At 41.2% G+C, this 16,321-nt stretch overlaps 1 protein-coding gene and 1 long non-coding RNA gene across 6 annotated transcripts in view; one reads left to right on the forward strand and one right to left on the reverse strand.

The window, feature by feature from the left end:
* The first annotated feature begins 1,388 nt into the window (after positions 1-1,388).
* ZNF608 (zinc finger protein 608) overlaps positions 1,389-16,321 on the forward strand; it is a 94,331-nt gene continuing 79,398 nt past the window's right edge. For 2 of the 5 annotated variants that reach the window (XM_030257745.4, XM_030257746.4), the window contains exons 1-2: positions 3,078-3,801; positions 4,751-5,797. In XM_030257745.4, the coding sequence (XP_030113605.4) occupies positions 4,913-5,797 (885 nt within the window). In that variant the 5' untranslated portion in view covers positions 3,078-3,801; positions 4,751-4,912. Of the gene's footprint in view, positions 1,702-2,090; positions 2,228-3,076; positions 3,802-4,750; positions 5,798-16,321 lie in introns of those variants that run through there. The other 3 variants (XM_072922748.1, XM_030257744.4, XM_030257742.4) reach the window with 3 other exon arrangements.
* On the reverse strand, positions 1,779-3,360 carry LOC140681970 (uncharacterized). Its single transcript, XR_012053248.1, has 2 exons — positions 3,288-3,360; positions 1,779-2,198 (listed from the first exon to the last, which is right to left on the reverse strand). It is a non-coding gene; the product is annotated as an uncharacterized lncRNA (long non-coding RNA).

Below are 16,321 nucleotides of genomic sequence, written 5' to 3' on the forward strand. Positions count from 1 at the left end.
GCGGGGTTAGTGCCCCCCACCTCCTGACCCTCCCGTGGCCGCGGGCGGCGGGCGCCGCCGCCCCCATTCCATCCCCGCAGTCCGCGAAGGGTTAAACGTAATTTAACGCACTGGTGTAGCATAATGGCTCCCAACGTAAACAAAAGGAATGATTAAGGGGGATATTTTCGAGCTACACAAAGCCCGATAGGGAAGATTTGTGTTACTAATTCCTGTGAAAGGATGTTCACGTGGTAGTTATAGGGTCGCTGGCATTCACACTTCAGTGCGTGTGGCAGTAAATCAGCAGTCTGGAAACAAAAGGGTTATTTTCTGCTCCCCTTCCTTCCGAAAAAGAGGAAGGGGAAAAAAAAAAAAAGAAGAAGAAAGGAAGAAAGAATAAAACCCGACCTTGTCTAACTTAAGCCATATTGTAAAAATGAACAGGTAATAAAATACATGAGGAGCTGAAAAAGTGAATGCAAGAAAGAGGACTGATCGGAGAGCGCAGCAGCGCCTCGGTGACCCCCAAGCAGAGGTGGGGGTGCTGCCCTACCCTAAACGTCCCCTCAGCTCCTTCCTCCAGATACTGTTTGCTTTTCTCCTCCACTAACCACGAAAATAATCGCACATGTGTATCAGCAACGCTCTCTCGCTGGCTTCAAGCTGTTATAATTTTGAATGAGGGGACATTTAAAAATTATGACTGAGATTCTAAATTGCCTCTTTGAAACCGGCACAGAAAAATCATTCATCATGGCTTCGAAAACTGCCCTGAAATTAAATTAAAACGAAATGAAGGAGTCTTCCTCCCGACGTGTGAGTCTTGGCAGAGCTACACTTCACCTTGGTTTTCTATTTTTTTTCCCCTCCTCCCCCTATCTTAGTTTTTTTTTTCCTCCCATTTCTTTTCCCCCAGCTTTAAATGTTACGTAGCATAATTGAAATTGGAAACACGATTTTGTATCTGGCTGCAGCAGGGAGGCTCGGTGTAGGCTGCGGGGCGCAGAGCGAGGGGCTGCGTGCGTGTGTAGTGTGCGTGAGTGCAGAACGTGTGAGTGTACAATGCGTGAGGAGGTGGTGTGGTGTGAGGATACCGGGGGTGTGTGAGGGGGCGCAGTGTGTGCGGGGATGCAGTGTGTGCAAGGTGAGGGTAGCGGCCGTGTGTTAGAGGGTGCGGTATGAGCACGGCGACACGGCGCGAGTGCGAGCGGTGCCGGGGGTGTGAGCGGGTGCGTGTTTGTGTCTCTCACCCTCGCCGGCAGGCAGGAGGAGCAGCGGGCCAATGGCAGGGCCCGGTTTCCTAAAAGCTGGGTGCTGATTGGCCAGCAGGGAAAGGGCATCGCGAACAAAGAAAAGTCCCTCTCAGGTACCGCGCGGAGCGAGGCTCCCACTCCCCCGCCTCGGCCGCTGCCGTGGGGGCAGCGCCCCTGTCCCCTGTGCTTCTGTGTCAGCCTGTGAGGGGACAGACACACATGCCGCGTTTGCCTTCTCTGCCCAGTTTTTATTTTATTTTGCTTTCCTTTTTTTTTTTTTTCCGTTGTTTTAATTTTGTTTCTAGAAAGAAAGGAAGGTTCATGGTATCTGGTGCTGTCTTTCTCCAAACATAATAAATCTGTTGAAGACATTAGATTTTTTTTTTTCCTAAAATAAAAAGCGGCTGCAACAAAAACACACTCAATGCAGTTAGAAGGAAAAGGTCAACTCGATCCAATACAGACCGTAAGTACGGTTGCGTGGTGTGTCTATAGCACTTAGAGGGGATTTTTTTTTTCTCTGCAAACGGGAGTGTTAAAGAGTTTTGGGAGTTGAGATAACTAAGATTCTTGGGGATTTTAAAAGGAGGAAGAAAACCCCAAAACAATCCCACAAACAGGGTGGAAGTAAGAGGGTGAAAGCACTGTACCACACAAATCATACTTGACGGTGCACTTGGTGGGCGTTAAAGCGTAGTGCCTTTTTTGGGTTTTAACTAACCCAGGGTGGGGGATGGGGGGAATAAAAGTGACACCATTACAGCCAAGTCTGCATTGCTTCCCCGCCCCCCCGGGCCCCCAGAGTACTGCGCTCGTTAGCAGGAGCGATGGGCCACCGACAGACCGGGAGGCAACTCGCATGTCACATCGAGACACCAGAAACGCGGGGCTGAAGCTGGGGGGTGGCGGTGTGATGGTCCGTCGGCGGCTGCCCGCTTCCATCGCCGTCTCGTTTTGCCGGCCCTGAGGTGCAGGGAAGGGAAAGCCCTGAGGTAAATGGGCCACCTCGGGGAGGTGCGGGGGGCTCGGCGAGGCGTTCCTGGGGGTACTCCAGCAGAGGCGGAGGGGCCGGCGGCGCGGCGCGACGCGGGCGCGTCCGGGGCAGGGCACGGCCCGCCCCGCTGGGTGTGTGAGGGGCGGCCCCGGCCCTGCGCGGCGGCGGCCAATGGAGCTCGGCTGCGTCACATGACGCGGGCGGCGAGACCCGCTGCACTCCTCCTTCCCCCGCCCTCCCGCCACCGGCAATTCATTACGGCTTTTAGCTTCCCATCGCCGGCTAATTAAAAATACTAAGCTAAAGCTCCGAGACGGTCTGACTTGGGAAGGGAGGAGGGAGGCATAGGGAAGGGGGAGGGGGTGATAACGATAGACTGCGAGGTTTGCTGAGACAATAAGGTGGGAGCGATCTGTCCTGACAAAAAGGTCGTCTGCTTTATCTCCTCGGACTCTAATTACTGAATTACTTACCGCATGACTGACTAGCCCAAGCTCACAGGTTTTTTGTTGTTATTATTTTTCCCCCTCGAGACAGCCATTCGAAACTGATACATGCCTATGCTATTTTTTTTTCCTAATTCCTATTTTTAAAAAGCGCTGATCTAACGCTGGTGGGGGAGGGACGGACAGACGAACGGACGGGGATAGGCACCCCCCTCCCCGAAATTTTACTCCTGGGAAAATTTAGTTCGTTTGAGAGCACGCAGTCCTTCCTCCACTCCCACAAAATGTTTTGATAACCAGTTTATCAGATCAGTGATTCCCCCCCCCCCCGCCCCCCCGCTCCTCCTCCTCCTCCTCCTCCTCCTCTTCCTCGGCCCCCCCTCTCCCCCCGCCTCCCCCGCCTGTTTCCCCTCAAGTTACTTCAAGAAATCAGATCTGTCAGGACGGGCGAAAAAAATGCCACTTCCCAACTAACAGGCGGAATCCAGCCCAGATTTTCAGTCCTTTCTTCTTTTTTCCTTCCTCCCTTTCACTAATTTATCCCGATGTTAGCACATTCTGTCTTGTAACACCCGGGCGCCTGTAGATTTCTTTCGTGGGATCCTTACTTACTGATCGGGATGGCTCCCAGGTCCGAGGCTGAAGACGGAGTGTGAAGTTGGGGAAACATTTTTTTTTTTCTCTCTCTTTTTTTTTTTTTTTTTTTTTTTTTGATATTATTGTGGTGATTATTACCTCTCGGTGCTTATTCAGGAAAAGCAAACAAAAAAAAAATCTGGTCCTTGATGCTTCACTTCTGAATGTGAAATATTACCTCCCAGCTCATAAAGTTGTGAGGCACAGCATTTTTGATTTTTTTTGCCTTTTTTGCTTTTTTTTTTTCTTTAAGCAAGGATGAAAAAAACCTAGACAAACAAACAAACAAAAAAAAAAAAGGACTTCTGATCCGTGTGCCAAAGTAGGGGGAGTTATGTTATTGACCGATCTATACTGGCTGAGATGATATTTGCTTTCTACTTCTTGATCACTTGCTCTTTAAGTAAAATGAGGGACAGAGTTGTTGCTGAGACGAGTGGGAACAGCATTTTGATTTGCTGGTTTAATTAAAAATGATAAAGGATTAAAGGTAAGCATTATGCATATATATGTATAAATATTTCGGCAGTCGACTGTAAAAGGGAGAGATCCCTTTAAAAATCGTTTTAACTAAGCTTTGTCAAACACACACTCATTTGCGGTCACTGAGGCCACCTTGGTGCAGATCACTTAAAGTGTATGTCTTAATCAGTTTCCTGTACAGTCAGTAATACTATATTTAACAGACCTAACAATTGTGTGACCAAGGAATACATTAGAGTTGCTTTTAGAATTGTTATCTTAAGGATTTTTTTTTAAAGAAATGAGAATTTTTATTTCTTCTCACTTTTTTTTTTATTTTAACCTATGGATTTTAATATTTTTCAGTAAACATTTGAGTTTGTAAGTTGTTGTTTTTAACAGAAGGTGTATTGTGGCAGGGGAAAATGAGGTTTTCCACTTCCTTTAGCACTTCCCCCCCCCCCCCCCACCAAGAGATTAAGTGGAAGGGGGGGTTAAAAGATAATACAGGAGAATCACAAAACTTCAAGGTTCTGGTTTAAAGCCACAAAATCCATGGAATGCACTGAAGAGTGAATCTTTGTCCTTCCTTTTCTCCCTTTTGTGCCTAGGTGGTGGTCCTAGGGGTTAGATTACAACATGTGCTCCAACAGCTAGGCACCACTTCTCTGACTGTATTTCCTGAACTTTGTGTATTTAAATAATGTAGATAATTTTTTCTCCCTTTTGTTTTCCTTCTTTTTTTTCTTGTTTTTTATCGACATGGTTCTTAAAGAGAGGTTGTGGATGTTGGTATACAACTAGATTAAAAGTGCTCATTGTAAAACACCACAGCCACTATCTCTGGCTTAACAAACTTAATAACGTGGCAATGCTGAATGTTTTTGCTCCCCTCTACCTTGCCCCCTCTTTACTGAGTGACGTTATATCGTGGTAACACCCAGACAAGAAATACTTGACTATTTCCCTCCTCACAGGACAACGTGGATGTGGACTGCAGGTTGTGAGCCTAGACACACCTAGGGGAGGAAGACAGGAAGAGTTGAACTTAAGAGAGAGCCCAGCGGAGATAAACGAATGTCCCCACATCTCCAAGGAAAAGTTCATCAGATTTTTACTCTAGAGATCTTATCTTCAGGATGTCATTGAACACTTCCACTGCAGGAAAAGGTGTGGATCCAAATGCAGTTGACACTTATGACAGTGGCGATGATTGGGAAATCGGTGTTGGTAATTTAATAATTGATTTGGACGCCGACTTAGAGAAGGACAGACAGAAATTTGAGATGAATAATTCTAATACCACCAGCAGCAGCAACACCAGCTCCAAGGATTGTGGGGGTCTGGCTTCCAGTGGGGTTAATGCTACCTCAGCCTTAGCTGATGGCCTAAAATTCACTTCTGTTCAGCCCTCTGCTCCCCAGGGGAATTCCTCTCACAAAGACACTAGCAAATCAAAAGTGAAAAGGAGTAAAACTTCTAAGGATGCTAATAAATCTCTGCCTTCTGCTGCCTTGTATGGGATTCCTGAGATCAGCAGTGGTGGCAAAAGGCAGGAAGTCCAAGGGCGCCCTGGAGAGGCAACTGGCATGAATTCAGCACTGGGTCAAAGTGTGAGCAGTAACCCAAACAGCAATAATAACAACACCAGCAACACCACGACCGTAGCCTCTTGTGGGAAAAACAAAGAGGAGAAACCAGGTAAAGCCCCAGGCAGCAGAGGCTCCAAGCGGGATAAGGACGCAGGAAAATCCAGGAAGGACAAGCAGCATGACCTGCAGCAGGGCCACCCCAATGGCAGTGGGGGTGGCAATAGCCAAATTCCCTCTGGGCACCTCTATGGCTTCGGGGCCAAGGGAGGCAATGGTGGAAGCAGCAGCCCCTTCCACTGTACCTCTTCTGCTGTGGGGGAGGTGAGCAAAAGTACCCCGGATTCAGGGTTAATGGGGAACTCTGTTTTGGTAAAGAAGGACGAGGAGGAGGAGGAGAGCCACAGGCGAATCAAGAAATTGAAAACAGAAAAGGTAGGAAAAAGCACCTCTCCACCTCTTCTGTGTTTCCCCATGTCTATAATGAGTGTCCCATGACTGTATGTCTGGCTCCTCTGTCTTCCCTGCTGTGTATTTGTGACATGCGTATGTCCTTCCTCCTTCCCTTAAAAAAAATCAAAAAACAAACCAACCAAACAAAAACACTTAAAAAAAAACACACCAAAAAAAATCAACAAAACCAGCAGAGAGACCTCTTCCCTACATGGATGATACCATGTTTCCAGTGTACTGCTCTTCCTTGTGATTTCCTCTCCTGTCTTCAGACCTAGAGAACGTTTCTGTTTTGCCTGTTTGTTGTAATTGTGTTTTCTCAGAAGGAGAAACACAGAGATGACCCTGACTAAGCTGTCCCAAATTTTAGCAGAGAGCAGCAGTACCAGTGGGACGGCATGTGTTCGCAGGCTGGGGCTGCATAGCTCAGGCTCCAGGCGCAGCAGGTCTTGAATGTGCTGACTCTACCACAGCATCAGCAGACGTTTGTGGCCATTCCTCTCCCAGTGTCTAAAGGAACCCCTCTCCCTTTCTCTGGTCCTCTGCCTAGAGCTGAGGTTGTGCCTGGGGAGGAAACAGGAGCTGTCAGCAGAGACCAGGGTTCTACTGTTGCACTTTGAGGAGATGCAGGATGCGTATTGTGTTGGGGTCTTCCATGGCACTGTAGCCCAGAGGCCCTAGAAGCTGGTGTGGCGACTGGGCAGAAGGAACCGGCAGACAGGCAGTGTCTCTTGTCTTCCTGGAAGGAGGATGCTGGGAGCAGGGAAATGCACCTTGTGCTGAGAATTGTGTGTGCAAAACAGCTTTTGGAACAGAGTGGAGCCGTTTGTCTCCTGTCTGGAGGAGTTTTCCTCTCTGAGCCATGCTGGCTCTTGGATTTGAACTGCTTGTTTGTTGAACGGTTGAAATGTGTGAAATAAATCAGATGGGAGTGTGTGGTTTTATTCCTTTCTATTTCAGATGCTTCCTGTATGAATAGATGGCTGCTACTCTATTATTTGGGAAAGGTGGAATGAGACCTTGTTGTCTTTTGTCAACTGCTGGTTCAAAGATGTTCTGGTGTTGGTGGGAGTTCAGTCCCTAGGGCAGAAGCCATCTTCTGGGGGTGCAGAGGGCGAGTGTTGGCCCAGGATTATAAGTATGGTAAATTCTACAGGTTGTTAAACAAAGAGAACCTGCTCTGCCTGAAAAATAAAGCAAACCATAACCCTCTAGATGAACAATCTCAGGGTGTTAAGATTGTGACTGTATTGTCAGCTGTTTCTCCTAAATTACCTGCTTTTACAACTTCCCCAATGAACGTTCAGCAATGGGGCAACTTTCAAGTCAGTGTTAACTGTGTGGTCTGCAAGTGTCTGGGAGGGCTGAATGTCTCAGGGAATGGGGAGTTATGTCTTCTGGTTACCAGCTTTTTGTATTTCAGTCATGAAGTTTGTGTAATACTAAGTCGACTGGAGGATTAGATTTGGGTGTTTGTGATAGCAGATATTTGTTAGTACTGAAAGATAATTCCAAGGGATTCTGTTCAAGGCAATGAACAAATTATATTTCATATTGTATGCATATTATTGCTTTTAAGATAGCATATCTATGGATGAATTTGAATGAGCCTTATGACCTTGTCTAAATGCAGATGAGAAAACAAGATTGCTGTGTAATTCATATCTATATGTTTGCATTTTGATTTATGAAAAATGCTGATCACGGCAGAAAGATGTCCAAAAATCTCATGTTCTCTTTATTATCTTAGTACAGTAGGCATTTACTTTTGTTGCCAATAGTCTTCAAATTGGAGTTCTCTAATCTGTTTTAACTATCTAGATAAATTGCCCTAATCCGGTCTTCACAATGGATGTGGTTAAAGAGTCAGAGCCATTTGATTGGATTCAGTGGCTGCCTGGAATGTGGGAGGTACTGCCCTTTTGCAACCCCCTTAGCCTTTTAATCTCTCAGCCAAATGTTCGCATTCAACAATTTTGTTTAGCTCGCAATCTGAACATTTCAGTACCTCAAAGCTGCTGCCATGGCAACGGAGATTAGAGGGTGGTGTGGTTTCTCCCGTTTTTGTGTTCTTTCAACTCTCTAGTCACACAGGAAATTGTATGAGGAATCTATATACGTGCGAGTAATTTTATGTGCAATGTAAATGGGATGGCGTGCAAATTCAGAGCAAACACATATGGAGGAGTTCAGCGTCAGTGGCACACTCTGTGTGTGTGTTGTAGATGTCGCTCCAGGAGGAGGTCTGGAGCTTGCATTTCCAGCAACAGCCACTGCTGTTGGCACACACCGACTTTAATATAGGCTTTGCACACCAGAGTCGTGCAGCCTTGGCCATTGTCTGGCACAATGGTGTGCTTGCTTGCTATCTTAAATAAAGTCCCTTAGTATTTTTTCATGGCCAAGAATGTTCCCTTTTATAATAACAATAACAGTAATAATGTGTATCTTGTTGGTGATAATGGTTGATATTATGAGTCCTGCCAGTAGCAACATTAGTAATATTCAAGTGTTTGTTTGTTGATCTGCGTTGGGGTTTTTTGGTGGGTGTTTTGTGGGGGTTTTTTTTGTTTGTTTTGGTTTGGTTTTTTTCCCCAAATCGTCTTTAGAAAGAATTATTTAAAGGTTTTAGATTTGTTTTGACTGTTTATATGCTGGAACATATAGCTATACTTGAAGAAAGCAACTTGAATTAGTAGCTAAATACATAATTTTCAGCCTACATGTTGAAATCAATGTTCAGTTATCTTACAGTTGTGCAAGACATGCCTCGTGAATTTGGAAGTTTCCTTTTAGAATCAGATGAGTTCATGACTGCTGATTAAAAATCTACGTGTTTTTATATGTGGCATGGAATATAATACTGCATTTGTTTACTATTTGTGAAAAGCTTGGAGCAGATTCCCAGGAGTTGTAGTCACTGTTTAGCTTTCACAGCATGCTTCAATTCTATTTTTAGTCTATTTATTATGTTTCCTTGCTGCAGAAAGTCATGTAAAACATGATAAATTGGATCTTACGAAGCCTAATTAAATCAATGACTGTGTTCTGCTGGCTCTTTTATGCAGAAACCACAAGTATGTTGTAAAAGTTGCCACTCCCCTAATATGTGGATAAAGTCAAAGCGTGCTGTAATGTTTGAGCTATATTTATGCAGTCCATTTTGTGGCTAAGCCAACACTGACATGTCTGAATAAGTAGCTTTGACAGGTAGGCTAACCACTCCTAAGATTTTTGGTGTTAAAACCTGTCTCCATTTTCCATTTCTTATCCATACTGTTTTTAGCACAGTTACTGACTGTTTGTCAGCATGAACTCATCATCTGTTCCAGCAAAGTTTTTTGTTTTTTTAACAGCTGTTACATTGAAAAGTATACAGAATAGCTACAAAATTTGCTTTGTATGCATTGTGAGGAGATTTGAGAATTCGTTTAGTCATAATTAACTCTGAGATATGTGAAGACTTAATTTGGTATGTGAAAAACAGTATGTTTACATGAAATTAATGCAGAAGATATAAAGCTGTAATCAGAAGGATTTACTTGCAGTTCTAGATGTATCAGTCTAGTGATACTTCAGGATAGAATTTTTCTTTTTTGGCTTTGTGCTTCTCATCAAGATTGCATTTCACATTTAAAAGTTGTCTTTAGCAAATTAACATATTGGCTAGTATTACTTCACTTTCCCTGTTGTGTTTTAGTGTTAGGATTTGATAGTGTTTTGTATGCCATCAGGAATCTCTGGGTGAATTTTACCTGTTGATGTAAATAATTTAAGTACATGCTTTGATTAATGATGTTATGGAGATATGCTCTTCATGTACTTTTCTTGCTGGCCTTGTGTGTAGTTTATTCACTGTGAAATAAAAGGGCAGGGAGGTCACTTGCTGTAATTAAAGAACAAAGTCTATTGTTGTTTGACAGCAAACTGTTTTGAAAGCTACATAAGGGATTTAGCTGTTAAAAACATTGATAAGTATGGGTGTCTAACAATAAGCACAGCTCAAGGTTCTTAAAGTTCTGTCGTGTTGTCTAGTAGTGTGACGGTGCTTTTTGAGCTGGGTGAAGAGGTGTTGCCCTTTGGCCGTGGAAAGCTTTCCGTGTGAACCTGCTGACCTCTGCCAATATGTATGACCAGATCTTCTATTGAATTCCTCTGCAAAGCAAGAGTTAGTGTAGCACAATGGAGGCTGGTCTAGAGCATCTATCAAACAAAGTAGGGAAGCCGATAACCATATTTGGAACTACGGGAAAAATATTTCACTTTGGGCATTAGTAGTTTTATAATTTTAATAACTTCATAAATACCCAGTAAAGAGGAAAGGATTGATTGTCCAGATGTCATAAGGTTAACCATGTTCTCCATGTTAAAGGACTTTCCTGCAAGACTCTTTTAATTATAGCTATATAAAGACTTGTTTTTCCAAAGTAGCATTTTATAGTCCAATAAATGAAATGTATGTTAAAAGTGCTAAGCAAAATCTCCCGTAGCCATAGAGGTGTTCAATAACCAGATTTAAGTAACATGGAAAGTGCCATCTGTTTCTAGTTTTCAGCATAAGCCCAGGAATTGAAAAGCTGAGATTTGCTCATATTTTTCCAACTCTTTCTTTTTTTTTTAATTATCATTATCATTATTTTTAAAAGTTCACCTGGCACTTTATAGAAGCTTTCTGAAATGCAATAACACAGGAGAGACTGTGAAAACACATGTTCATACATACAGTTAACCAGTTCCACTTTCATTTAAAGAGATTTCCAGAAGCTCAGTCATTGTAAAATTTATAATAGTGAATCACCTCCTGCAGGCAAACACAATAAGGGTCAGTTCTTCAAACGTTTTGCTATTGAGGTAGAACCTTATTTACTCTGTCTTTCCTTGAGGGGGGGGGGACCCCACAATCACCCCAACAACAACAATCAAAAAACCTCACCCCAGCCTCTCAAAGGATAACTTTAGCAAGCTCTTATCAGGCACCTAATTGCATATGATAAAACCAGTGACTAAAATTTTCCATTCAGACTTTACTGCTGTTCAGAGAAGTGTTCTAGAATTCTTGATAGGGAGAAAATCACTCTTTTAAAGATAACTTGTTCTAAACTGTTGGGCAATAAGATTCTTGGCTGCAGCCTATGAGCCCTGGATAAAACGCCATCCGGCCTCTTTTTGAGGTCTTTTACTGAAGCTAATGACTGGTCTTGTGCTGCCCTGAGATAAATGACATTATCTCTGAGTGGTCTGACAGGAAACAGACATGTTAATGGTGAAGCTGCGGGGAGGATCTGCTGTAGTTCTGACAAAAGAGTAAAGCTTGGACCCCTGGTTGTGATCATTAACACAGAATGCATTCCTTCATAATTGGAAAGCTATTTTATCGACCACAACGTAAATTACAAATCTGAAGTCTACAGGAGTTTTTGCATGCTCAAACTAGTGCCTTTTTTTTCCTCCACCGTAGAAGAAATGGGTTATCTTCGTAGAACTGACATTAGTGGGAGGGCCTGGGGTCTGCTTTCTGTTAAATGGACACATCCTTTGCACGTTGAATGCAGGTTCCCCTTTATATGCCCTGTGTTATCCATGCTATTTGCATTTCTAGAAGAATAAAAAACCCCCTGTGTTTCTTCACATCTTATACTCTTATTGACACGTGATATTGAGCATGTTTCACAAGCATCATCAGGAGTATTAACATTTCCGCTATCCTTCACCTTTACTTACATTTTGGATATGGACATACATATATTTTGGATTTCTGTCACCCACTCTTGAAAAATGTTGGGTTTCTTCTGCAGCAGTTCAGGCTGTTTTGTGTTACTGCCACATGGTCCATATTTCTCAAATACAGAATTCACTTTTTGAGCTAAGATACTTTGTACAAATGATCCAACGATCAGGTTGTTGTTTTTATACTATTCTTAACATTGTACCAGCTTTATATTGTACTTATATGATGTTCTAATTCACATGGTGATATATTGCTATGTGCCCTGAATGACTGGAGATTGTCTGACTTCTTAACTGTGCTTCATTTTTTTACAACAGAAATACATCTTGCCCTCAGTCCTCATATAGACTCATACCTGTGGATCTATGGATTAGCTTCAACTCAAAGGCTGGCCATAGGTTTTGCTAAAAACTAGTGTTTGTTTTAGTGTGTTTACATATCAAGGAGATATTTTCATTTCTTAACAATCTCAGATTATATATGGATTTAAAAAAAAATGTGGTCTGTACATAACATTTCTTGTTTGGTGAAAGATGGCAAAAGTCTTTTTCATGAAACTTTCTGATGATGTCATAATTGCAAAAAAAAAAAAGATTTTCTAAAAAATCAGAAAAGTTCATATATATATATATAAATTTTGTTTTTTAAACCTCTTTCTTTTTTTGTAGCACTATTTCTGTCCAGTGCAGCTTTTTTCAGTGCAGCCTTTCACCTGAGTGAATAGTAACACAATCTATAATTTTTAAATTTGCTTAAAAATATGTTAGAAATGTGATAATTTTAATAAATATAATTACCACTTGTTATAGCAGGATTTGAGGAGTTTTCTGAAATGAGATTTTAAATTAAAATTTTTTAAAAAATTATTACATTCTTGATTTAATACCACAATGTACTGAAGGCAATGAGTAGCCATTTGGACAAAGAGGAAGGTCAGAGAATGACTTTTGGTTGTGCTGTAGGATTTCAGTAAGCACTCTCTGTTGCACTTTCTCTTTTAACTCTTACAAAATGGTCTTGGCAATGGGAACAAAGCCTTTGCATTTGAATGAAAGGTTGTACAACTACTCAGAGTGACTTGACTGACAAGCAGGTTCTTTGTAATTTTTTTTTTTTCTTCTTTGAAAAATTGAGAGAAACATCAAGGAGTGGAATAGGTAGTTTGCTCTGTCGCCCCGCGTACACGTATGCTTCCATAATATATATGCTTATACATGTGTAACACTACCTGATTAAACAGTTCAAGTGACCATTCAGGGCAAATTGCATGCAATGAAGTAGGAATCATGTCTGTATAGATAGGTTTTCCAGCTCTAGGGCCACTATAACGCTGATTAAATTTTCTGAAATCTTAAGCCAGCTCTGTAAGTAAGAAAGTTGCATTTAGTGACAGAGATTTATAATATGTCTGTTTTTATGGTAAGCTGAGAAATACTGCTAAATCTCAAGGTGAAATGATCAACTTCTCTTGCTTCTGCCTGTTATACCTCTTAGAAATTAAATGTGAAGCTCTTTGTTCACTAATTTTGAAGTGAAATTATGCTACATTCCGTTGTATGTCCTTTATGATAAATCTTTGTCAGCTGATCTTCAGAAAAAAATACCAAACATTTGCTTCCTTTATCTTCTCACAGTTTCCTAGCCTAAATCTCACTTTTGTGCACAAACACATTTTGAAGTGTTTGTCTCCAGAGAAACCGCACCAAATAATACTGGAAGGAAAATAACCTCATGAGGATGTTCGAAGCATATGCTAATAGTGGCACGTGAATGCAGTTTTTGCAGTCAAAAGAGCAAACTAAAATCTATTGGTTGTGGTTACTTGGTGTTTTCAAAACACTAGCATTCTAGTTGTTGAGTTGTCTTGTCATGTTAACCAAGAAGCAGACGGCATACACCATAGAAGTGTACTTTTACTTAAACAAACTTTAGAGGTTTTGATGCGTTTTCTTTTCTTATTTCCCCGACGGCTTCTTTTTATTGAAGGGTAACATGAGGAGACCTGGTAGCAATTTTTTTGCTTTCCCATAACGGTTTGAAATAATAGGTTAGTCTTTGATTGCCAGTCAAATTTCTACCAGTCAGCTTGATTTTTTTGGTTCTGTTTTTTATCATATGGCACTGGAATATAAAATGTATATGTTTGTAGTTTGCCCTCAGAAACTGGCTTTTTTTTTCCATGCTTCAATTAGCAACAGAAGACTAAGCTCCAATTGGTCACACTTTGGTAAACTCTGAAAGCTTGCTTTCTTCATTCTGATAAAAGAAAGTGCCAAGTTTAGGCTGTGTTTCCCAGGAAATTTTGAGGCACATCTGGCCTCTTTAACTGTGTTCACTAGACAGTTTGATTTTGCACACATTTAGTCATTTGCATTATCCATTGAATTAATTCAGCAGTTTTGTTAAGCGCATCCCCCCTGCAACACAAGTTCATGCTATTCAAATGCCACCTTTATTGATGAATTTCAGTGATGCTGTGCTGAACTCTGGTAGAAATAGGTCTGTGGGTGCCATGGTTGCTTGTTATATAAGCATAGCCTTCATAGTTTTCACCACTTCCCTCAACCAGTAAGAAAAGTGAAAAGCAAACTTTCTCATAGTGCACAGGGTCAAACCAAATTATTTTTGGATTTCCTGTCACCTCTTTGGCTGATTTCTGTGGATGGCTTATGTTAAAAGCAACAATAATGTTTGAATTGGAAGAGTTTGGTCTTTGGGTTTTCATTCTTCATGGAGAACTGTTTATTTTGGTGTGGTTCGCCACACTACATGGATAGTGCTATCAAATCTGTGCTTTGTTATAGGCTTGTAGCAGTGAAGTAATGGCAGCATTTGCATGTTTCAGGGTTTCATGTTCTTGCCAATTCTTTCTTTTTGAAGGAGGGAAATGAAACTAGATCTGTATCCCTTCAAAAAAGGTAATAGTTAGAAGCAAATACAATTAGAAGTGGACCTTGTTACTTTGTTGAACTTTGTTTTGCTAATAGAAGTTCTAAATCTGATTTTGTAAATGTTGAGGCATTGGTTCCATTAGTTTGCCCTGACTACAAGGATCTAATATGCCAAGAGTATTTATGGACATAATAAACACATTTGACATAAAGTTTTGATAGTTAATTTTTGCTCTGGGTTTAATGTTAGGCACTATATGTTGTATTGTACTAGAGTTCTGGAATTGGAAGGAAAAACACTGCTGCATTTTGAGAACAATGAAGGTGGTTGTTCCACACCCAGTTTTACTGAAAATGAAAATTGATGTTTTTGTCCACATCAGCCAATAGTAAGGTGGAATATGATGTAATAGTGTTACTAGTTGCTGTTTAAGTAGAGGGTTATGCAAACATGTGTGTGTGTACATATATCAATATAGATATTAACAAATATGCTGGAGGTGTGTATATATATATATGTACATGTACTACGTAAAAAAAAAAAAAAGAGCTGCTACTGTTTTATAAATACAGCAACTGTGTTTTGGCTAATAGATTTATTTACATTTCATGTCCAGATCTTTTAACAGTCTTTCCTGTGATGCTGCAACGGATGCCAAGCACTGAAGGAGAAAGCTAGCAGCTGTTTCCATTACAGCATTGGTACATTAGCCTCTGCACTTTATTTTCATTTTATGATCTCCTCTAACCTTTCCTAATCACCTCCTAAAAAGGCTTTTCCCCTTCTGCCTCTGATTTATCTGTCTGCAGGGTTCTGTATTTTTCTTAGCTTTAAAAATGTAAAATTTGTGTGGTTTTTTTTTTTTCCTAAGAACTTAATGCTTTGACTCTTACTCACACTGAGCAAGGGCTTACTGTCCTTTTTCAACTCAAGTAATTAGTTCCTTGTGTTGTGTTTCTGTAATCCCTTATTGGAGATGAGTCCAGGTTGCAGAACAGGACCTACTATGACCATTTATATTATTCTTGTAACAACTTGAGCCACTGTATGATTTATAGGTTTTTTTGTACACCACCTGAACAGTGTTTTGTTCATTCTTGCTCTTTCCTTCACCATCTCTTTGAAAATGATTGTTTCATGGGTGTATGTTCTTATTGCTGAGATATGACTGAAAACTGCACGCAGTACAGTGAAGCACATTCATTTTCATCTAGTACCCGTTTATTGCCTTGAGCACTGTAAATCTGTCAGCTCTTCACGATGCTTTCACCTCTTTCTTCATTTGCTCCAGCTTCTAGTTTGACAATGTTCCCCTGAGGCAGAATTCTAATCTGCTTCCAATTAGTTGCAAAATGTGACTCAAATTTCCACATTATGTCTGCTGTTTTACTTGCATGCGCACATCTAGAAACAAATTAATGCTCTTGAATATTTATTTTTGGGCCTTCAGATTTACTCTAGGTGGAAAAGTTGCCAACTACATTCAAACTACATACAAGATTTATATTTTTTCTTAAAGTGAAATATTTCTTAAGGGTTTCAAATGCCTCTTACTGCTTAATTTTCACAAATCCTTTTCAACTGGTTGGTAATTATTGAGGGTACATTGTATTTCGATAAATTAAACAAGTTAACAATACACATAATTAACATTTAAATATGGATGTGATTGCTGTGTCAGTTCAGGATAAGAGGCATTTCTTTTCTACAGAATCAGCACAATTTTTTTTGGAACTTTTAAGTAGTTTTTCAGGATGAGCATGCATACCTGACACCTATCTGGCACCTCTTATCTGCAACTTCAGAAGCTGTCATTTAGCTGGGGGTAGGCAAAGAGACTCATTTGATCTCTGGTGAGTCTTAATAGGTACAGCTCATTAAAATCT

This window comes from Taeniopygia guttata, chromosome Z (genome assembly GCF_048771995.1).
Source record: "Taeniopygia guttata chromosome Z, bTaeGut7.mat, whole genome shotgun sequence".
Taxonomy (NCBI): domain Eukaryota; kingdom Metazoa; phylum Chordata; class Aves; order Passeriformes; family Estrildidae; genus Taeniopygia; species Taeniopygia guttata.